The sequence below is a fragment of the Herpailurus yagouaroundi genome, unplaced genomic scaffold, assembly GCF_014898765.1.
Source record: "Herpailurus yagouaroundi ecotype Mexico unplaced genomic scaffold, PumYag 181, whole genome shotgun sequence".
Classification (NCBI taxonomy): Eukaryota; Metazoa; Chordata; class Mammalia; order Carnivora; family Felidae; genus Herpailurus; species Herpailurus yagouaroundi.
This window is the reverse complement of record NW_024412412.1, coordinates 5838145-5861552: the sequence shown is the minus strand read 5'-3', so window position 1 is coordinate 5861552 and position 23408 is coordinate 5838145. Positions and strand designations below refer to the sequence as shown.

At 39.7% G+C, this 23408-nt stretch overlaps 1 protein-coding gene across 5 annotated transcripts in view; it reads right to left on the bottom strand.

Annotated features, from left to right (window-relative positions):
* Positions 1 to 23408, bottom strand: part of MCPH1 (microcephalin 1) — a 272003-nt gene that overhangs the window by 160082 nt on the left and 88513 nt on the right. For all 5 annotated transcript variants that reach the window (XM_040489805.1, XM_040489807.1, XM_040489804.1 and 2 more), the window contains 2 exons: positions 9154 to 9191; positions 6677 to 6839 (listed from right to left, as the gene is read on the bottom strand). In XM_040489805.1, the coding sequence (XP_040345739.1) occupies positions 6677 to 6839; positions 9154 to 9191 (201 nt within the window). The remainder of the gene's footprint in view (positions 1 to 6676; positions 6840 to 9153; positions 9192 to 23408) is intronic.

The window sequence follows — 23408 nt, the reverse complement described above, 5'->3', positions numbered from 1 at the left end:
AGGCCATGGAAGAAGTCACTATCTTTGTCTTATTTAAGTGACATAAACAGGGAAAGAGATTCAGTTCATTTCTAAACTTTTTTTTTTTCCCTTAAGAGTGCAAGTCAGCAAGAACCCATTAAAATCAATAAACACGCAAGGCCAGCTAGACGAAACATTTCCCAGTCATCCCCGGTGTGGCACGAATACACAAACAGGCACTTTACTTTCAGCCACAGCAGATCTGGTCCTTCTCAATTTCTTAGGAATTGGTACTTCTCACAAGTAAGGAAGTGTTTAGGCATCACTGGTAAAGCAATGTCTGTAGCTGTTTTCTTAGAAAGATACGAATGCCAGAACTATCACTCTTAAAATGTGAAAGTGATCCCTTTCAGCAATTGTGCCCTGAAGGTTCTGGAGAAGGCCAAAGTATATACGAAAATCAGTACTACGGTGGCTTTGACATAAGTGGAGTTTCCAATTATACTGAGATACCTCTGGATACGCAAGGGTGCCCTTCTCGGGTCCCTCAAACTCCTATGTGCCTGCGGTGCTCAGGAGCCTTCACGGATGTTCCTGGGTGCTAACAAGGACGGGCTGGACTGTCCATGGCAAAGATACCACTGGTCCAGAGAAAAAGTATCTTTTTAAATTGTAGGGTTAATGCAGTCTTTCTGTGCACGAAACCCGTGACACAGATAGTAACTGATCCTGGTAGCTCTTTGTGGGAATTGGAGACACTGTCACTTCTGTTCTAAGGCTGGCATTTGTCAGGTTCTCACTTTCTGCCAGTCTCTGCCGTGAGCACTGTATGCATTTAACTCCCAGCGCTCACATAATCCTGTGGGGGGACGTGCTGTACGTGGCTCCATCTCACACACCGGGAAGTGCGGCTTGGTGAGAAGGACTTCTGTTCCCAGCACCCGGGCAGGTCAACCAGGTCTATTCCAGCTTTGTGCGGGGATGGGGGTTCAACTTTCGGTTGGTGAAATCACCAGATCTGAGGCTGGCCACGTAGCCTGGCGTCGAACTTTCCCGTAGTCAATTATCTTCCTCTTGTTTCATGTTATCATCCTACGAACTGTGAAAACATCAGAGGCCTGGATCTTGTGTTACAGTCTTGTGAGTCTTCTATTTCAAAATAATCTTCATGTAAATGTACTGCCAATTGGGACATTGTAAATGATGGTAATACTATAATGGAAATACTTGGGGACCTCCAAAGAGAACGCATATGTATGTGTTTACCTATGTGTGCAGATGTGTATTTTCACTGTAGGTATTTAAACAGTGAATCAACTTGCATAGGTATTCTCTCTGAATAACTATTTGTTGATTTTGGTCTTCCCAGCGGAAGGTAAGATAAAATATATGAAACTGTCAGAAGTCATACCTTATAGAAGTAACAGTGGCTTGATCAGTAGCTTAGTATGGGAAAAGTAACAGTAAATGTTCAGGTCACTGCTTCATCACTATTTAAAATCACTATACTGGTATATACAGTGTGTTAGTTAAAAATATTAACTGGGGGCGCCTGGGTGGCTCAGGCGGTTAACTGTCCAACTTCAGCTCAGGTCATGATCTTGTGGTTCATGAGTTTGAGCCCCACATCGGGCTCCGTGCTGACAGCTCAGAGCCTGGAGCCTGCTTCGCATTCTGTGTCTCCCTCTCTCTCTGCCTCTCCCCGGCTCGTGCTCTCTCTCTCAAAAATAAATAAACATGAAAAAAATTTTTAAAAAATTAAGTGAATGCCTTCATGCACTACTTTGCAAGCTTTAAAACTCAGAGGAAGGCTCTCAGGGTTCAGTACTGTTACAGTTCTGTCTCCATCCTGCCTTTGTTCTTGTCTTGGAAGTCCACATAGTTGGCCCTCCCTCTTCAGGTTAACCTAGCTCCCTGCCAGCATCACCCAGTAAGCATGAAGGAACATGGACAGCTTCAAAATAGTCAGAGACCCAAGGTGAACTATTTTATTCTTTATTGTTTTCTTAATTTCTCAACTGTCTTTCTTCTTGTTTATAATCAACAAAGCCACCTCTGAAGACAAGAAGTCCTAAAGGAATGCATTGGCAGAACTGGTTCCTTCGGGATGCTCTAAGGGAGGATGTGGTTCAAGAGTCCCTTGGCTGCTGGAAATCCTTGGCATTCCTTGGCTTGTAGAGACATCACTCTAAGCTCTGCCTCTTCACATGGCCATTTACCCTCTCCATCTTTCTAAGCTTTCTTAAAGCTTATCCTTACAGAATTCAAACCAATTAAAAGTCAGCAACCTGAGGTGCAATGAAGCGTGGGATATGGTGCTTCAGGAATTAATGCATTTGTACTTATGGCAGAATGTACTTGTACTTGATTGCAGAATGATGCCCTCCCCAAAGCTGTCTACAGCTGAGCCTCCAAATCTGAGAATATGTTACCTTCCATGGTGAAAGGGACGTTACAGATGCAATGAAGTTAGGGATCTTGAGATGGGGAGCTATCCTGGAGTATCCAGGTTGGCCCCATGAGACCATAAGAGTCCTTGTAAGTCAAAGATAGAGGCAAGAAGTCAGAGGAGGTGTGACAACAGAAACAGAAGTCAGAAGGATGTGACAGCTGGAAGGGGCCACAAGCCAAGGAATGCATGTAGCCTTTAAAACTGGAAAATGCAGGTAACAAGTCTCTCCCCTATAGATTCCAGAGAGAATGAGGCACTGACAACACCTTGGCTTGAGTCCAGTGAAACCTATTTTGGACTTACAACCTCCAAAACCGTAAGAGAATAAATCTGTGCTGTTTTTAAGCCAATACATTTCTGGTAATTGGCCACAGCAGCCACAGGAAACTAATGCAGTACCATGGACCCTTTAGAAGAAGAAATTACTCAAGGTGGTGCCGCCTTATGCATATTTAAGAGAATTGCTTCCGGCCTGGCTGGTTGACCATATGGCAAGGGTCCATGGGTGACCTGTGTACTCTTGGTGCTACCAGCACTTGGAATGCAATCAGTGGGAGCCAGAGGGAGCAGAGGCCGTTGCATCAAACTAGCAGGGTTCCTCTTGCCAGATTCATAGTTCAGGTGACTCCCGGTGTGGGACGGCATGTGCCACCTTGGCTGCGTCTTGTCTTGGCACTGGCTTCTCTCACAGGCTTCATGACGCCTGTCTTGGTGCACAAGATGAAAGGGAACCCCACGGTAATAGATTCCTCTTAAATCACAAAGGATCTTTGTTAAACCATCAAGTCCCCTCACGACCTGCAGCCTATCCCTGAACCCCAACCTCCTAGTATTGTCCAAATCAGAGAGTGTCTTGCCACCCAGTCTAAGCTGTGGTTTTTTTCTCACTGGGATACTAAGGCAACAATCTGCTGGCATATACTCTGATGCTATTCTTTCTTCCCCACGGTAAGTTCTCCACACAGCAGCCACCACCCTTTGAACAACACAGGTCATAGCATCTCACTCTCTGGACATAAACTTTCTGATAGCTCATCATGACACAAGGAATATAATCCAAGGACTTCACCACGGCCAAGGTGTCTTCACCATCTGGCTCTCTTGTCTCATCTACCACTTCTCCTCTTGGTGAACCTCAACACACTGTTCCTGCCTTTGAGATTCTGCCCCATTGTAGCAGTCAGCACTTCACAGGCTAGATCTGGAGGGCTGACTTTGTAGGAGCTGTCTGGAAATGCCAACACCTCGACACCTGGAGGCCTGGGGTCCTGTGGGAGAAGCGGGTACGTCTGGTGGAGGCGTACCTCAGGGCAGCCCCACTGAGGGGACCATCCTACCCTGAGGCCGGCTGGTTCACCAGAAGGCAGCCCACAAGGCAAGAGATTCACCCACGTTGTGGCAGGCATCACTGCTGTCTTTTATTATTGAGCAGTATTCCACAATATGGAAGGATGGTTTGCTTATCCATATTCACCCACTGAGGGACATCGGTGCTGTTGCCAGGTTTTCGTGATTATGAGCAAAGCTGTTACAAATCTTCAGGTACAGATTCTTGTGTGAGCATGAGCTTTCATTTCCCTAAGGCAAACAACTCAGAGCTGGGTTGCTGATTGACATGGTGAATATACATTGAACTTCATGTAAAACTTCCCAACTATTTTCCAGAATAGCCATACCACCTTCCACCCTCACCAGCAGTGTACAAGGGCTCAGGTGCTCTGCATCTTTGCTGGAAGATCTGTTGACATATTCTATTATTTAGCCGTTTTATTAAATGTGTGCCGGTACCTCACTGTGGCTGCAAATTATATTTCTCTAATGATATTGAGCATCTTTTCACCTTCGTATCTTTGGTAGAGTGTTCAAATAATGCTTATGGGATGCACCTGGGTGGTTCAGTCAGTTAAGCACATGACTCTTGGTTTTGGCTCAGGTCATGATCTCATGGGTTCATGATATCGAGCCAAGTGTCAGGCTATGCACTGACAGCTTGGAGCTTGCTTGGGGGCTTCTCTCCATCTCTCTGCCCCTCTTCAACTTGTGCGCACTCTCTTTCAAAATAAATACATAAACGATTGTTTTGAAAATGCCTTTGGCTATTTTTTTGTTTGGGTTGTTTCTTATTTTTGAGATTTGAGAGTTCTTTATAAAGTTTCGATTCTTTTACCAGGTGATACATGGAAATGTTTTATATTGGGTTCCTTATAATGTTCTTCACAGAGTATAAATTTTTACATTTGATGAAGTGTCATTTATCTCTTTTCCTTTTACACATCATGCTTCTCATGTTGCATCTGAGAACTCTCCACCTAAATCTGGGTCATGAAGATTTTTATCCTGATTCTAAACTACACATGTGTATACATAAATAATCAATTTGTCTCTATTTTCAAAGAATTATTCTGAGATTTTATTGGGAATGTGTTGAATCTGTAAACTGTTTTGGGGAAGAACGACATTTTAACTACACTGAGTCTTCCAATCCATGAACATAGTATGTCTCTCCCTTTGTTAGTTCATAGATTGTTTTAAACCCGTGTTTTATAGTTTTCAGCATACAGACCCTGCAGATATTTTTATGTTAGATTACACTTAAGTATTTCAATGTTGACCCTGTATGATTACATCTTTGTATCCTGGTAATATGTTCTAAGAGTTTTTTTTGTAGATTTCTTGGGATTGTCTACATGGACAATCACGGTGTCTACAAACAGACACAGTGCCATTTCTTCCACTCTAATCTAAATGTATTTTATTTGATTTTCTTACCTGATTGCACTTGTACTTCATTCATTCACTCATGTGACCAAGTGGCCCAGTTCTGCCTGAGCACTGGAAGTTCACCAAATAACACATTCGACTTCTTGCCTTTCTAACGTGTAGTGGTTAATCCCACATATAGTAACCATATGTTAAATTTGCATCTGGCTCTGTTTCTATGCATTATTAGGGGGAGAATATTGGCAGTACATTGAGCATAAACATGGAGGCAGCTAGGGAGTTGGTCTTTACGCATGGCAACAGTAAATGCTGATTCTCATGTCTGACTTCTCTGCTCAGAGTCCCAGAAGAATAGGTCGGGTACAGAATCAGGCACAGATGTATATCCTCATAAATGATAAAGAACATTTTTTCCTCTGAGACATGAGGGAAGGAAGAGCTAACTGATAAAGATACAGAAACATTGTGAATTGACGAAAAGAAGGCAGGGTATTCATTCATGGAAGCTGGAGTTATAAATGATATTTCTTACAAATAAATGTGGATCAGTACAAACACATAATGAAGTATGGTAGTCACCAACTGTCACCAATGAAAATAGTACTTTTGTGTTGGGGGGATAGAATTTCAAACTTTTCCACTTCATGACTTTAAGCGCTAATGTCACAAATGTCTTGGACCAGAAAGCTGCAGGGTTAAGTCATGATCCCGGAAAAAGACCAGAGCTGTTCTTAAAAATCCATCTGTAGCTTGATTGTGTATTATAATTCTACCGGTTTAAATTAACACAGAATTAATATAATACATTGTTAGGGGGAAGAGGAAGGAGGGTGGATATGTAGCAGATGCAATATAGTAGTAACACAAGTCACAAATGACTGTACTCTCATCAGACGTCAGTGCTTTGGAGTGACCATAGGTTGAGGACCAAAGTAAAAATAGAAAGAGTAACAAACAATCTCAATTTCTATGAATAAAGAAAACAATGATTAAAAAAACAATCTACCTTTAATGCACAGAAATAAGGGCAAGTAATGTTACAGATAGATATGCGTAAGATAAAACATATCCAAATGGGATTAAATGAACATGTTTCATCCTAAGTAAATCCATCTGTAAAAACAATCACTGAATTCTTTTGGCTTTTTAAACCATCACTAACATAGGTCACATTATTTCTTGGTCAAACACAGAAGAAAGTTCATTTGACTGTGAGAACACGCATTTTGTGTTTTCATTCCAAGCCTGTTCTAATCTTATTTCTGCCAGTGGCTGAGGTCTGTATCCGGACGGCCACTCTTCTGCTCTCGGTCCACACGCCTGCTGCCGGGCAATCAGCAGTGGCTGAAGGTGGAGACCCAAAGGGAGAGGGGGTTCAAGGACACAACAGGAACACGGTGTCTACTGCTCATAGGAAAGTGTGCAAATTAGCCAAGTGCAAATCTAGTGATCTAGTGTCACCGTCTTGGGGAGATTGCGTCTATCAAAACACCTTCTGTTGTAACATATGTACGTCCAACATTTGCTCACACAAATTCTTACCCACTCATAAGAGAGAACCCAGCAGCCACGGGCAATTCCCAGCAGCACATTCAGAGTGCGCAGAGGCTTGCCGGCGAGCACATGGGTAGTAGTTTCACACACTTCCTGGGCAAGTGAAAAGCCCTTCAATGTGTTCACAACCTGGATGACGATGTTCTGTGTTCTGTTAAACAGGAGGGGAAAAAAAAAAATCAACAAAATGACTAAGTTTCCTACATATGAACAATAAGGTGGTAAGACTGAATCGTAATTTCTAAGAACTAGAAAGCTAAAGTTCTACACTGATCTCAGCCATGGAACTCCTGTGTTAATTTCTTTATGGTCAATGACTTAACATTTGGGGAAATTCAAAAACTTCAGCTCTCAACTACAACTATCTATTTGAATAGCTGAGAAAATGGCCCCAAGATAGAAGTAGCTCCCCACCCACCCCCGCGCCCGACGCCAGGGAAGCTGCCAGCATCACTAACCAGCCTCTGCTTTTCCTACCACACCACACTTCCTTTTTGGACAGATGTGAACCAATCCACGCACGGTCAGGACTGAACGTATCACCTGCTGGTTTTATTTGATATTTAACATTTGTCTGAATTCACACATACAGTTTTGTTTTTTGTTTTTTGTTTTTTTTTTGTCTAAGTATGAGGGAGAAAAGGGCCCTTCTTATTACATTATCAGATCAAATCTTAGGGCAAATTTGGCAGAGTCTCCTTATTGTTTCAGAGCCCATCATTGTTTGTCTTCTGGTCTGTCATTCCACGAGTGCCTCAAGCACCTTTAGAAAAATACATATTCTTCCCCTCTAATTTCCTCACCAAACTGCTCACCATTCTCCCTGTCTTTCCTTTATGACCACCTTTCTAAGGCCTTTGCTTGTGACACATTGCACTCCCCTATCCCTCCCAGCAAGTTTTGGAAATCCCCAGTGAAATACAAAGGACACGAAGGGCATTCGGAGCCACACCATGACGTACACAGTGAGTTAAGAGATAAATTTCTCTCGTCTCCAAAAATTGTTATGAAGGAAAAGAGGCTGCTGTTGCACATGCTTGCACAGACCGCCTCTAACAGCACCCTGTCTACTCCAAGGTGCCTCTGAGTTTCTCTCTAGTCATCTCGAGGACGTCAATGCGCAAGACCCATTTCTTTACATGTGAAACGAAAGGGCTGAACCGTAGCACAGTTTAAATTCTCAGAGATCCCTAGGGCAAAAAACATGAATGGGTCAAGGCCCAGGCCCTATCACCACTTCAACCAGAGAATCTGTGCTTACTGGGACAAAGAAAACAAAAGCAATAAAGAAGTGAAACGGTCTAAATGATATGCTCCCCAGAACCCATCATTTCTGCATATTGATGATATTCCTTATTCCGAGTCTGGTAGCTGCCAGCTCTTTGCTGGATGTGTTAATCAACAACAAGTGTCTCTTCGAGACACAGCTAATCAGTGTGGAATAAGAACGTCTAGGTTTTGCTCTTAGCTTCACACCGAAGTATATGTGGGGGGTGGGGGGGAATAAAAAGAGAATATGGCCTGAATGAAAACTTTCATTTTCAAAACTTTGATTGAGAAAATGATTATTTACTAGTATGTTTTATCCTGGAGCAAAACTACAGACTTTTAAAAATACTACACCTACCATTCTCAATTTTCACTCCCGTATTAGACTATGTAGAATGTTCAGTATACTTCATAAGAGATTAGCCAACATTGTTGACTGTGCTCTTTTTCCAGTAGCTAATGTACGGTGTTTGAACAATCAGTCCTTTTAATTTCACATGCCATGGGTAGGAAAAGGATCCTGCAACAGAAAGTATTGCAAGCATGCACTTTTTTGCAGGCAACTTTTCATTGAAATGTCCCAATATTTTGATGAATGTCTTCAAACCTTAAAACCTATGACTGATAAAAAAAACAAAAACAAAACAAAACCTATGGTTTTCCCCTTTAGACAGGAATTCAAAAATCTGCTACAAAGAATATGGTGCTATATTTTTGTTGGATGTGCTATATGCTGTGTTACATGTTTAAGGAAGACGATAAGAGCGTGCCAACAAGCTATTAACTCTTTTCACAAAATGTGCAGATAGCGGCTTTAATACAGTGGTAGAGAGCTTCCCACCAAAGTGTTTCTTTAAGAACTGTGAGGGAGTCAGCGAGCGATGCTCCATTTACTGAACTTTCATGGGGTAAAAGTCGTGGACACACAGAGCCCGTAGATATGAAGCAAGCAACAAGAAAAGCAAAATACTGTAATACCTCTTAATGCTATCTAAACAACTCCAAAAGTCTTCACTGCTAAACTGTTCATAGTCTCTTATTTCCAGGGTTCTTCTTAGGCCAATATCAATTATATAGAGTAAAAGCAACATAGTGCAACGCTACGAGCTGTGTTACAAGCACAGCATCACAGAATACGAAAGAAAAATCCAAAATTTTACATTGAGGAGAAAGTTATCAAAACAAGGAGTACTTACTCAGATGGCATGCTTGTCATGACTAATGTTCTTGTTGGCTAGAGATTTCAAAAGAGAAGGAACAAAAAACAGTCAGAAATGTAAAAAACATTTTTTCCCACAGAAATTAACTTTAATACATTTTTTGAAAAGTTACATCACTTAAAAATAAACATTTAAGCATATATCAAAAGAAAAAAACTTTATATTCCTGGAAAAAAAAAAAAAAAACAGCACAAGAGATAGAAAGTCAGTTACTTATCCCCAAATCAATCCAAAATAATCCAGGGCATGAGGTAGAAAAGGAGAGGGGGAAAAAGGCTTCCCTCCAGAGGTCCATTCTACTAGTTAGCTGGCAGACCACCAAAGATGCCATCCTGCTTAGAGACGTGCAAGGAGGGTGAGAGTAAGAAAGGCATTTTTTACAGGTCGAAGAGCCATTTTTCCTTGCCTAGGTGGTGCACACACAGTAACACTTATGTTCCTGTTGCGCTGGTCAATCAAATGCTTTAACCTCTTGCACAGAGAAGCTCAGATAAAAAGGCATGGCTTATTTATGGGTCAGCATCTGCTATTAAGTGGAAGTGTAAAGTTTTTTTTTTAATGAGTTTTTAAATACTTTTTTTATTTACATAAGAAAAGCATGCTGACAGCAAAATATATACATATTCAACGCTTTGGAAATATATCGTTAGAAACATAAATTCCCCAGTAATTCCACCAGTGAGAAAAATGACTATTGTTTAATAATTGGGTATATATTCTGCCAAATGTTCTTTCCGTGGGAAGGTGTGTATATATAATTGTTCAAAAAAACCAAAAATGAACTCACATTATTTATACATTTTTGTAACTGATGTATTTCAAACGCAACCCACTATGTATTGTAACCATGAACTGACCATTGTACACGTACTGTGTCTTGAGGGACCAGGCGAATAAACGAGGAGAAAGAACAAGAGGCATTCAGAGGACCCCATGTGGACACACACCGTGGAGTCAAAGGGGCCTGTACTGTGTGGGTATATCTGGGGAAGGTGGAGGAAGGAGAATGAAGACATAACCCGGATCACAAAGATACTCGATGGAGAACTCAGAGATGTGGCAGACGTGCTAACTCAGAGATGACTGCAATCTCTTTTCAGTTACCCTTGCAGAATAGTCTATTGTAACTCTCATCTGTTTGGGATACAAAGGGAACCACTGTAGCACAACTTTGTGGGCTGAGTCTGGAGACTCAGAAGCCTCTGTGTGGGTGTCTCTGATCACCAAGGGAGATTCTGGCTGAAACCTAATCACGATCTTCAGTGTTATCCTTGAATGAAAACTATGCAGGCGTAGTGATGTGACCAGCACCAAATAAAATCCAAGAAGCGCCCCTTCCACGTCATCTACTTTCTTCTGTAGAACCATCCAAGCGATGCCAGGAGAGTGTCATCTGTGGGGGGAAGTATCCCAAGAAACGAAGGGGAAGGGAAAAGGAAATCCTCCTGACTTCTACAATGTGAGGCTTCCTCTCCATGGCTTTGCGCTTCTTTACCTGTACTCATTCTCCAGGCGATCTTTCGTACAGCCTCAGGGTTTTACATACTAGCTGCATGCTGGCGGTTCCCAATACTGTATCTCTAGCACAGAAATATTCCCTGATGCCCAGACTCAAATATTCTACCACCTACATGGGAAGGAAGTTCATCTGGAGGTCTAACAAGGATCTCAGATTTAACATGTCCAAAACTAAGGTATCGTTCCAGCCAGGCAATTAGGCAACAAAAATGAAATAAAACAAAAGACATCCAAATCGGAAAAGAAATAAAGCTATTTCTATTCATAAATGAGATAATCTTATATGAGGAAAGCTCTAAAGAACCCAGAAAAACTGTGAGAACTCATAAATGAATCCAGCAAAGATGTACTATAAAAAAATCAGTGTGCAAAAATCAGTTGTATTTTTATATATGGATAATGAACACTAAGAAAAGGAAATTAAGAAACAATTTCATTGATAATAGCATCCAAAAGAATAAAATACTTGGGAATAAAGTTAATAAAAGAGACAAAAAAAATGTACAGTGAAAATTTAAAAAAACATTGATGAAAGAAATTTCAAAAGACCTAAATACACAGAAAGACATCCTGCGGTCCTGCACAGTAAGACTTAATATTATAAGATGACAAGACTATCTAAAGTAGACTTAACACTTTGTAAAAATGGAAAAACATCCCAAAGTTTATATGGCACTCCAAGAAAATCCAAATAGCCCAAACAATCTGGAAAAAGAAACACAAAAGCTAGAAGTCCAACACTTCACAATTTCAAAACTTACTACGAAACTACAGTAATCAAAACTGTATGGTATTGACATGAGAACATATGGATACAGAATTGACAGTCCAGAAATAACTTAAACATCTAAGGTCAAGTGATTTAAAAATTTTTTTTAAATGTTTGTTTATTTTTGGGGAGAGAGAGAGAGAGAGAGAGAGAGAGACAGACAGACAGACAAAATGCAAGCAGGGGTGGAGCAGAGAGAGAGAGAGAGAGAGAGAGAGAGAGGGAGGGAGACACAGACTTCAAAGCAGGCTCCAGGCTCTGAGCTGTCAGCACAGCGCCTGACACGGGGTCTGAACCCATGAACCATGAGATCATGACCAGAGCTGAAGTTGGATGCTCAACCAGGTGCCATTAAGGTCAAGTGATTTTTGACAAAGGTGGCAAGACCATTCATATGTAAAGAACAGTCTCTTCAACAAAGGGTGCTGAGAGAACTAGATGACCACATACAAAAGAATGATGTTGGACCTTCACCTTATTTTTTTAAAGAAATTTTTAATGTTTATTTATTTTTTAAGAGAGAGTGACACATAGCATGAGTGGGGGAGGGAGGAGAGAGAGAGGGAGACACAGAATCTGAAGCAGGCTCTAAGCTCTAAGCTGTCAGCACCCGATGCGGGGCTCGAATCCATACGCCATGATATCATGACCTGAGCTGAAGTCAGACGCTTAACCAACTGAGCCACCCAGGCGCCTCTGGACCTTTACCTTATACCACATACAAAAATTAACTCAAAATGGATCAAAAACCTAAATTTAAGAGCTAAAGCCATAAAAAAAAAAAAAAACTCTTAGAAGAAAACAAGGGAAATCTTCATGACACTGGATTTGGCAATAGTTCCTTAAATACGGCACCAAAATCACAGGCAAAATGAAAAAAATAAATTGGACTTCATCAAAATTTAAAACTTTTATGCATCAAAAGACACTATTAAGAGAATGAAAATATAACCCACAGGTAGGAGAAAAAAAATCTGCCAATCCTGTATCGGACAAGGGTTTAATATCCAGAATATATAAAGAACTCCTACAACTCAGCAAATAAAAGGACAAACAACTCATTTTAAAAATGGGCAAATAACGTGAATAGACATTTCTTCTAAAGAAAAAAAGCAAATGGACAATGAGCACATGGAAAGATGTTCCACATCACTAATTAGGGAAATCCAAAACAAAATGAGATACCCCTCAGTGAGATATCCCTTCCTGCCTAACTAGGTTGGCTACAATTAAAAAAAAAAAAAAAAACATGAAAAATAACTAAAGTTGACAAAAAGTGATGCCACTATTGTGGAAAACAGTTCGATGGTTCTCCAAAAAGTTAAACACAGAACTACCATACAATCAACAAACTTACTCCTAGGTATATACCAAAAAGAATTGAAAACATGGACTCAGATGCTTGTGTGAGAATTGTCATTATAACATTATACACAACAACCAAAAGGTGGGTATAGCCAATGTGCTCAACAATCGATGAATGGATAAAGTTAATTTGGTGTTACACACGGTGCAAATTATTATTCAGCCATAAAAAGTACTGAAGTTCTGATACATACTATATCATGACTCTTGAGAACATTACACTAATTGAAAAAAAGTCAGACATAAAAGACAAATATTGTATGATTCTACTTATATAAAATATCTAGAATAGGTAATTTAGTCGAGACACAAAGTAGAATAGAGGTTACCAGAGGCCGGGGGGTGGGAGGGAATGGGAAGTTATTGCTTCATGAGTTCAGAGTTTTATTCTGAAGTGAAGAAAATGTTTTGGAAATAGACAGTGATGTTGACTGCACAACACTGAACACAGTCACTGAACTGTACACTTAAACAGGTTAAAAAGGCAAATTTTATATTATATATTTTCTCTCACAATAGCAGAAAACAATTAAATTACTGATCTTCTCTCCCAAGCCCACTCCTTCTATAGCTTCATTGGTTTAATGCTATTTCTACTCCTGCTCAAGTTAAGAACATTTTTATCATCGCTCACTCATCATTATTTTCTCACACCCCACATCCAATCCATTGATTCATCCCACCAACTCAACCGTGCACATGTATCAGAACATGGATACATCTACGCCACTTGAAATATTCCATCATCTCACATGGATTACCGTGAAAGCTACTTAAATCATCTCCCGGCTAAAATCCCCCAGTAACTTGAACAGTGACTACTGGACAGTAAGCACTCAAAATAATACTAGTTTACTATTTATCATAAATAGATGAATATAAAATGGGAAGTAAGTACACACATACTTCATACACATGAATATATGAATATAATCTATTAATCTATTCTATTAATACCACTCAAAAAGGGAAAACCATGGACATGACCCCTATTAAGTCTGACTGAAGGAAAGTTGGACAGTTAAGTCAACCATAAGCCTGATAGTACCTTTCATCCTCAGCCAAGGGAGAAAAACAGTTGTATATAAAGAAACTCAAACCCCAGAATAAAAGTCTAAGTGCAGAGAAAAAAATACACAGAAGGAAAACAAAAACAAAAACAAAAACAAAAACAAAACAAACAAAAAAACCCCACAAAAAACTGACTTGTAGATATGTGATATGGAATCTAGAGGATGAAAGGTTCATTTACACAGTCCAGCCACAGAACCTACAAGAGACAAGCTCTCCCTCGTGTACAATGATCACAAGTGCCATGACAGCACATGTTCAGGTTGGTGTGACAAATGGTTCTGGCCTGAAATGCAGCAATGTTATCATTAAGCATATTTACTTATCTGTTCTTATAAATTAGGTATTAGGAAATATATCCAATATAATTCCCTTGATTTAAGGAAAGCTTTTAAGGAAGCTCCTTAAATAACAATACGGATTGGTATCTGCAACTTCTTTAAAGATGAATAACAACATAAGATGGTTAATGGGTGGAGAAATATATGATAAAGTAAAAAGAGTTAGTTGCAGAATCAAGGCTGGAGGAAAAACCCTGTGAAATACTTTAAAATGGAACAAAAGATTACCGGGTATCTTTAGGGGACACCTACCTATGAGTTGTTCAGCACACACACCCTTCAGGGTTGTCTGCTTCTATGGGGCTTATGCCTTTCATGGTCTTTGAGCTATTTTACAACTCTATTAGTTGTAGAAAATTGATAGTGATGCAAATATTCTTATCTGTAGAAATGCAAAGTCCCTCCAGTGGATGCTCAATTGACTTCCCTCTCCCACTCCTGACAAAGCCACTTTGGATCTGTTAACAAAGCCACGTCAGCACTCCTTATGGTCCATTAGCACGTCCGCTCTGTGGATTCTCCTCCAAAGAGGATAAAACAACTTTCCTGTCTCATCATTAACTAATGAGTTAAATAAAATCTTTAACACATATTCATTTTCTGTGAGTGAGAAAGTTATGATGTACCTTTAAGAAGATATCTTTTAACAGTTATGCAGGTTTTCCACCAAGATGCCCAATAGATTCATCTGACAGAAGTAGCTAATCTTCATCACCGGAGAATACTCCACAGGAAGCTTTTAGTCCAGGAACATTTATTATTGGCTTCCAAAGCTGAATGCCAAGTGGCAACAGAACTTTGCTGACTCTCTGTTTCTCTAATTTCAATTTTCCTCTCTACTAGCTTTTGTTTTGTTTTGTTTCATTAAGGAATGTATTATTCTCCATTGGTGGAAGCAATGCTTAGGAATTTTGTTTTATGGTCTACTTAGTGTTCTATATAAATTAATGAATGGATTATAGAGATTTATTCTTTTTTGGTAAGAGACCATAGAGGACTGGGTTTATCAGTCTTTGCTTATTTGCCCATTTTGGAGGTAAAAATCAATTAAGACTTTCATTCCCACAAGGAAGGAGAATAGCTCTTTGAAATCTAGACAGGTTTTAGTATTTCTGTCTTTATTCTTGACCAGTGGCTGAAATTATAACTAACTGAAATATTTTAAGAGTTCAAATTCACACAGTTAATATGTTTGGAAATTAATATTAGTTTAATAAGTTTCACTTAATGAAAACAGTTATGTCTTATCTGAATCATCCATGTTAAGTATAATATAAACATACATTTTATTCTACTTGGGTTTATTTTTCCTAGACTTAGGTTTATTGGTCAGATAAAATAAGATTACTCCTATATAATGCTTAAGATTATAAAAACTAAATTTGTGACAAATCATTATTCTAACAAGCTTTTTACATCAATACTAATCGTGTTTAGTAATATGTCAGCATGAAGATAATTTCCAGGATCTTTAGTGTTAAATTAATTAAACAAGGAGGCCATTAGACTAAGGTGGCTTTAAAGCTCCAGTAACCTACATAAGCAAACCAGAATGGGAGCCTATAAATGCCTTAAGGCTAAGAAGTCAAAACCTAAGAACAACCAATCAACCAATCCGGAAGAGCCAACTAAGTTTTCCCATATAACACAACCGCTTAACTACAGCCAATGGAATAATTTTCTTGCTTTGATTCCACCTCTTCTTTATAAGTATTTTCCCTAGCTTATGGCAGGGGAGAACCCCTAACCACCTTCAGTGTGGCAGTGCCTGATTCAAATCAAATTTTGCTCAAATAACCTCTTAAAAATTTTAAGGTGCTTCAGTTTTTCTTTTAATATTAGGTTAACATAAACCTTGGGCAGATATTAATTTAAAAACTGTTGGAGAACTCAGTAATTTATAAGAGAATACTGAAATACTGATTACTATATGTAGTTCTAATTTTTTATGTATCTTTGCTTATTTTTTTACGTTATACAGAAGCTCTGTCTTTGGGTCGTGCCAATGAACTTGTTCATTTTTGCAACTTTAAAAGGGTGTAAAGGAGACACCGCGGTAGGACGGTGTAATCGATGCCTTGCTGGTCTGCTAACATGTCTGGGTGAGATGGACATTTCTCAGTTATTCTCCCCAGTTTTCTATGAAATAGAATTTGGTTACTTTGGCTAAAAAATATAATTAATACGAATGGTTAAGTTTACACTAAGAGTAATACTGACAAAGGATTACAATCGTGCATGTCTGTTTTTCAAAAAAAAAAAAAAAGAAGTAATTTTATATCACTTAAAGCAGTGGGTTTTAAGTTTTATGGTCTCTGGACTCCTTTATACTATTATATAGTTTATATACTTTATACTGTTGGGATTTACTGAGGAACCCAAAGAGCCTTTGTTTATGTGGATTATGGCTATCGATATTTAACCTCATAGAAATTGAAACTGAAAAGCTTTAACAATATTTATTGATGTACTTAAAGATAGCAAGAACGCATTGCCTGTTAACAGAAATAGCATCTCAGTGTTACTATTAAATTGCTGTGACCACATGAACACAGCTCTGTGCTTAATGTGTCAGTCTGCCACAGGATAAGAAAAGGCATATTGAAGAACAAAACTTGGAAAGTTCACTTAACTTGCTTTAGTTTATAATACTTGAGTCTGAAGGAAAGCCCAAAATGTGTTACAATTTTAGTCAATCACGCCTGATGTCGACAGGCTGTTTTTTGGTTACTGATTACCCCTTTGCCTATGCAATGTGAATGATCAGTCTTAATTTTCCACATAATCTGCCTAATTAGAGAGCAAAGACTGTGTTGTAACAGAGTAATCGTCTCCCTTTCATGTTGACTGTTTGATGCCAGTGATTAATAAAATAAAGTTTGCTCACTTAGGTTACAGTCTATGCTTATTTTTAAGTGTTTTCTTATCACTTTGATTAAATAACTTATCTGGTATTGGTTCTCGAGCACTCATGATCCTATCTTAAACATTTGTGTGAGCCTCGTCTGGTAACTTTTTTGATTTTTGCCTTGGATCTTAAATATATAAAAATAAAACTTTAAGGATATCATTTGCACCTAAAACTATCCTTGAGATTTCTCAAAGAATCCCTGGAAATCAAGAAAATATGTTTTTTTCTTACAAGAGAACTGGGGGGTAACCAGGTTTATTGTGTCACTGTTGTAACGATTCATGTGAAATCAGAAGGGCCACTCAGCCTGTCTAGGTGAACATTTAATAGGTACAATGCTACACATAAAAATATTTCAGAAATCATAGGCTTTGGAGAAAATCCTTGATACTAGTTATTGGCCTTATTGTCCATAATGTTTTTATCTTCAGGGAAAACACTGGCCAGATGGTTGTCCGTGTTGAGTTTTCTTCTATTCGGGGTATTCTAGTCTCTACTATGCTGCTATCAGACAATTGTACAGTGTTGTAATTTGTTATTAAATTGCTAATTTGGGGGTGCCTGGGTGGCTCAGTCAGTTAAGTGTCCGATTTCAGCTCAGGTCATGATCTCGCAGTCTGTGAGTTTGAGCCCCGCATCGGGCTCTGTGCTGACAGCTCAGAGCCTGGAGCCTGCTTCAGATTCTGTGTCTCCCTTTCTCTCTGCCCCTCCCCTGCTCATGCTCTGTCTCTGTCTCAAAAATAAATAAAAACATTAAAAAAAGTTGCTAATTTGGTGAGGGTCTTGTTTCTGTAACTTAAATCTAGCATCTTGTAGACCAATTGCTTTCAAATGGGGATGCAGACTTATCTATGATATATTCTCTAAATAAAAATATAGATGTCCGGGACCTAATTCAGGTTTACTAAATCTCTTGATAATTCTCGCATGTTCTTAGTGTATTTACTGTGTCTCAGGAACATTATACTACACTTTGTTCTAACCAGTTCCTGGATGTCTGAGAGGACACGCACCCCAGACCAGCATCCTCAACAGAAATCCCAGACTTCAAGCAAGGACGAGATGTCCTCCCCATTCCTTTTCTGAGTCTCCCAGACACTGTGTCTGTATCTGCACTCTCTCTCTACGGTCCATAAAGTCTGCTCTCACCTTCTGCTGGCTCACATTTGATTTCTATCCTGTGTGCAGCGGGGACCCTCCTGGCTGGTCCTGTGGGACCCCCTCTGGGTCCTTAGACCGGGCCTGCCTGCATCACTTTCACAAATAAATGCCCTTTTTAATATTTTTTACAGCAAAGATAATACTTACTGACTTCTTTGAAAATTGGTTTAGTTGCTTTCCTTAAAGAAATTTTGCTTAATTTTTTGGTAATCATTATATTATTTTGTTTCACTTGCCATAAAACAACCAGATTTTCCTGTCAGTAACATTACTCTTACATCACATCAGACTCTTCACATTTGAAAATTATGAGCAATAACTCAACATCAGCAATTTTAAGCCTACACATAGTTTTGTTTTCCCCTGATGCTCACTGAATGGCTCTGTAATAAGTTAGTGGCAGAACTTGAGACCCCAACACAGAACTTCTCAGAACCCTATGGATAAAGAAGATACCAAGTAATTCAACTAGTGATGCTTCACAGAATAAACGGGCTTCTCATGACGTCACGACATTGCTTAGTTAGCTCTCAGACCAGACTATCAGGCTAGTCAGGATTCCCAGACCTCTGTGTGGTCAACAGCAGACAGCTTTTAAGAGGCAAACTCAAGGTCCCACAGAACAGAACTAACTACCTAGGACTAAATGAATGGATGAGAGAAACTTAGTGTGCTTGGTGACTTAGAATATTGTTGATATTGCTTTAATGTTCTGTTTTATGAATAAAGAAGCCCTTTCCCTTCCTTCTTAAGCTATCTGTAATTCAGAAGAATATAGTAGGCAACGCTTTTGCAAACTGTAATAAAATAATGCCTGATTTTCAAAGATTGCCTCAAAATTTGGAACCTTCTACTAAGTCCCTTTGCTTTCCATGGCAATACAGTTTTAGAATATGTTTTCCATCTTACCAGAATATAAGTGGAAAACCTGGTTATGAAACTGGGCCTTGCCTACAATGTCATATTTGACAATGATGCTCTGTCAGGTCTGGCTAGCCTCTGTGAAGGAGCTAAGACTGGCTTTACGCAGGGAGTCAATGCCCACAAAGACCTCCTGGGCAAACTGTCCTGGAATTGGCTTAGAGTCCCAGCCTCACAGATGCTGTGGAAGGTCTCTTCCTGAAAGAGCAAGGCCCTTAGGATACATCAAGGACATCAAGAAGAGAAATCCACCTAAATTTATGGGTACTGTGGACAAAATTTGGTGGAGAGTTGTCTTGGTATTTAACCTTGGGGTAGCAAATAACAGAGGGAAACAAAGATCAATCTGAAATCACTTATGAAAGCGTTCAGACAGAAGTTGATTTTATTTGTTCAATATAACGTGGTTCTAGATTTTTTTTTAATTTTTTTTTTTTAACATTTATTTATTTTTGAGAGACAGAGAGAGACAGAGCATGAACAGGGGAGGAGGAGAGAGAAAGCGAGACACAGAATCTGAAGTAGGCTCCAGGCTCCAAGCTGTCAGCACAAAGCACGACGTGGGGCTCGAACTCACAAATTGCAAGATCATGACCTAGGCCGAAGTCGGACACTTAACCAACTGAGCCATCCAGGCACCCCATCGTGGCTCTAGATTTTAGAAAGCATCCCCCAGAAGGCCAACAAACACTCTTGCTGCCCCCGTGTAAATACTGGTTGAGATCAGGGGTGCCTGGGTGGCTCATTTGGTTAAGCTTCCGACTCTTGGTTTCAGCTTAGGTCTTGATCTCACGGTTCGGTTCGTGAGATTGATCCCTGCATCCAGCTCTGCACTGACAGAGTGAAGCCTGCTTAGGATTCTCTTCTTGCTCTCTCCCTACCCCTCCACCACTTGCATGCCTGTGCACACACTCAATCCCTCTCTCTCAAAATAATACCATGCTTTAAAAGTGTCCACAATAAATTTTTTAAAATATTACTCTGGTCCATATTTAACTGGCAAGGCACACAAGAACCAGCAGAACAACTCAAATCAAGGTACTTTATAAGGTCTTTCTTGTTCTGTGGAGCTGAAAAAGCATCCAGATATATGAAAGCCAGGTATTTTTCAACTTCTTAGAAGGCTACTACTGGAAAATCCATAGAATGTTTTTTAAGAATCAATTATGCAAAAAGAGTATGTGAAGTACAAGAAATAGGATCAGCTGTAATTCAGGACCTCTTCCTGCAGCTCACTTGCTGCTGTCTCCATCCCTGACAGGGTGCCTGGCTTGCCCTTACCTCATGGGTCTTGTCTAAGACATGAGATAATGAAGTACTCACAGGGTTGCCACACGGTTAATAATTCTGTCGAAAGTAACTATTAATGCTAGCAGTTCTGTAAGTTATAACCTTCACAGTATGTCATTTCGTGAGAATACAAACCATTTCTCAAACCATTTATTGATGTAACCTTGGCTACGTGCCCCGTTGCGCCGATGGTAATCAAAGCAGGGAGAAAGTCCGGCCACCATATTCTCTTCTATGATGGTAACCCGATGCTCCACCAACCTGCCCCCCCTCCTCCCCCACCATCAAGTCTCTATGGAAGGTGATATTCTCGGTGTACAAATCTAATGAGAATCAGTAAGCCTTTGTTTACCATCATTGGAAAAGACCAGCTAACGTTTATTAGAACCAACCACATTCAGTGTTGAAAAATTACCTAACGATTCTTTACAACTGAGACCTGCATTTACCTGTCCTGTAAGATGCATCCCTATTCTATGACAAGTTGATTCCCCAGGACAAAGTTGAACTTCACCTGTGCCCTGTGCCCCAGAACACAAAGCACAGGTTAAAAAATCTTCCCACCCTTTTGTGTTCGGAAAAAAGCATAACACAAAGGACCACCCTTCTCTCTCATGCTACAAGACGGGGCTGTTAAAAAGAAGACCACAGGCCCAAAATGGCATCACTTGAGTCAGGCCAAATCACCAAACCACACTAATAATACTCAACCTAACAGCAGTTTCAACCTCCCCCAGAAATGCAGTGTTAACCATCTGTCAGGAATTTTCTGACCAGCATGGGTGAGGTAATCTGCCAGTGAGCCTTCTCCATACCTGGAAGGGAGAAGGTTATCTGCAGAAGGTGATCTTGCCTGAAGCAATTGTTTCTTTTGTTTTGCCAGCAACTTCTTTGCCCTACAATCCTTCTTATAAAAACTTTCCATTTTGTTCAACTCCTTGGTGGCTCCCATCTTCTTGCCAGATGCTCCTGGATTCAGGAAAGCCCATCAGATCTTCAATATGACTCAGCTGAATTTTGTTTTTTAACAGGATGCACCACAACGCTTCCTCAGAGACTCAAATAAGAACCTTGCCATCCTCATCATGATGACCATAAGACTTGCTAATGGCTCCCCAGTTCACCTGCACGTGTAAAACCCTGGGCCCCTTCCTCTTCTTTGTGACACTGTCATTAATGAAGATAGCCCCTATAACAACAGTCTGAATACAAATATCTTTCTAAATGTTTATTTATTTATTTTGAGAGAGAGAGAGAATGGACACATGCACATGGGAGAGGGGCAAAGAAAGAGGGAGAGAGAGAATCCCAAGCAGATTCCCCACTGTCAGCACAGAACCCAACATGGGGCTCGATCCCATGGACCGTGAGATCATGACCTGAGCCAAAATCAAGAGTCGGATGCTTGGCCGACTGAGTGTCCCTCAATACAAAGATTTTAATTGTCTCGTGCATTTTGTTTTTCACAGTTTTGGTGTCTGGCTCAGATGGGATTGTTCCTGCTTCTTCCCCTGTGCACCATTCCTGACGGTGATCTATGTACCCAAGAGTGAGTCCAGCGCCTGATTCCGTGCTCCAGACTTTTGATACCACAGTGAGAACTTGATTTTCATTCTGAGTATTTACTTGATTTCTAGGGCTAGCTTCCCTTATTTATTTTAAAATTCTATTTATTTATTTGGAAGGAAAGAGAGAGAGCATATGCAAGGGAAGGGCAGAGAGGGAGAGGGAGAGGGCGAATCCCAAGCAGGCTCCCTGCTATCAATGCAGAGCCCAACTCGGGGCTCAAACTCACAAACCATGAGATCATGAGATCATAACCTGAACCGAAATCAAGAGTCCAACACTTCACAGGTGAATTCGATAACTGAAACTAAATGCCCTGAGTCTCCGTGCATATATACATGTCATTCAGAAAGGCCATTATCACACATTTGACATAAGCATCATGAGATGGTGTTACCAAATGAGATTATAAAATTTCTTAAGGAAGCTATATTGTGACTGGCTTAGGAAGAAGGACTTGTCAATTGAATATTCCTAAAATCTCCAGAAATTAAGGAAATTGAACTCCCAGTATTTTCAACAATTAAAATAAAAATTATTCTCCTAGAAATCCAAATGTTTTAAGAATTCAAGTTCACATATTTTTGTAAATCTCTGGCAAACGATGCTGGCTGAATATTTTTGCTTTATTAAAAACAGCTATCTCTTCTCTGAGTTACCAGACAGAAGTATAGTAAAATAGTACATTTTTATTCTTCTTGTGCATGTCCTCCTAATCTTATGCAGACGTAGTGATCGAGTAAGCATTATTTTCTACATGATGTTTAAGATTATGAAAAATGTAAATTTGTATTTAACCAAAATGAATCATTATTTTGACAAGTTTTACTTTAACAGCGACAGTGTTTTACCATTATTAAATCTTTAAGATAATATCCAAGACATTTAGGTAACTTAAAACCTTCATCTGATGCTAAACTGAGTTAATTAATGGATATTCATTAATCATTGCTCAGTAAGAAAGAATACAGAAATTCTAATAACTAAGCATAATTTTAAGGTTATATGCTTTTGATTCTTATTTTTATATGCTATAGAGACAATGAAATACATAAAAATGCTGATGTGTGATGCTGTACATTTACCTATCCCCAGTTTTCCCAGTGGTTACTTTAGTAAATAACTTTAGTAACTAATTTTATAAGTTAGTCACTTTTTGGGGGCACCTGGGTGGCTGTCGGTTAAGCGTCTAACTATTGATTTCGGCTCAGGTCATGATCTCACAACTGTGAGATGGAACCCGTGTTGGGTTCTATGCTAAGCATGGATCCTACTTGGGATTCTCTCCCCCCCACCTCCCTCTGCCTGCCCCCACTTC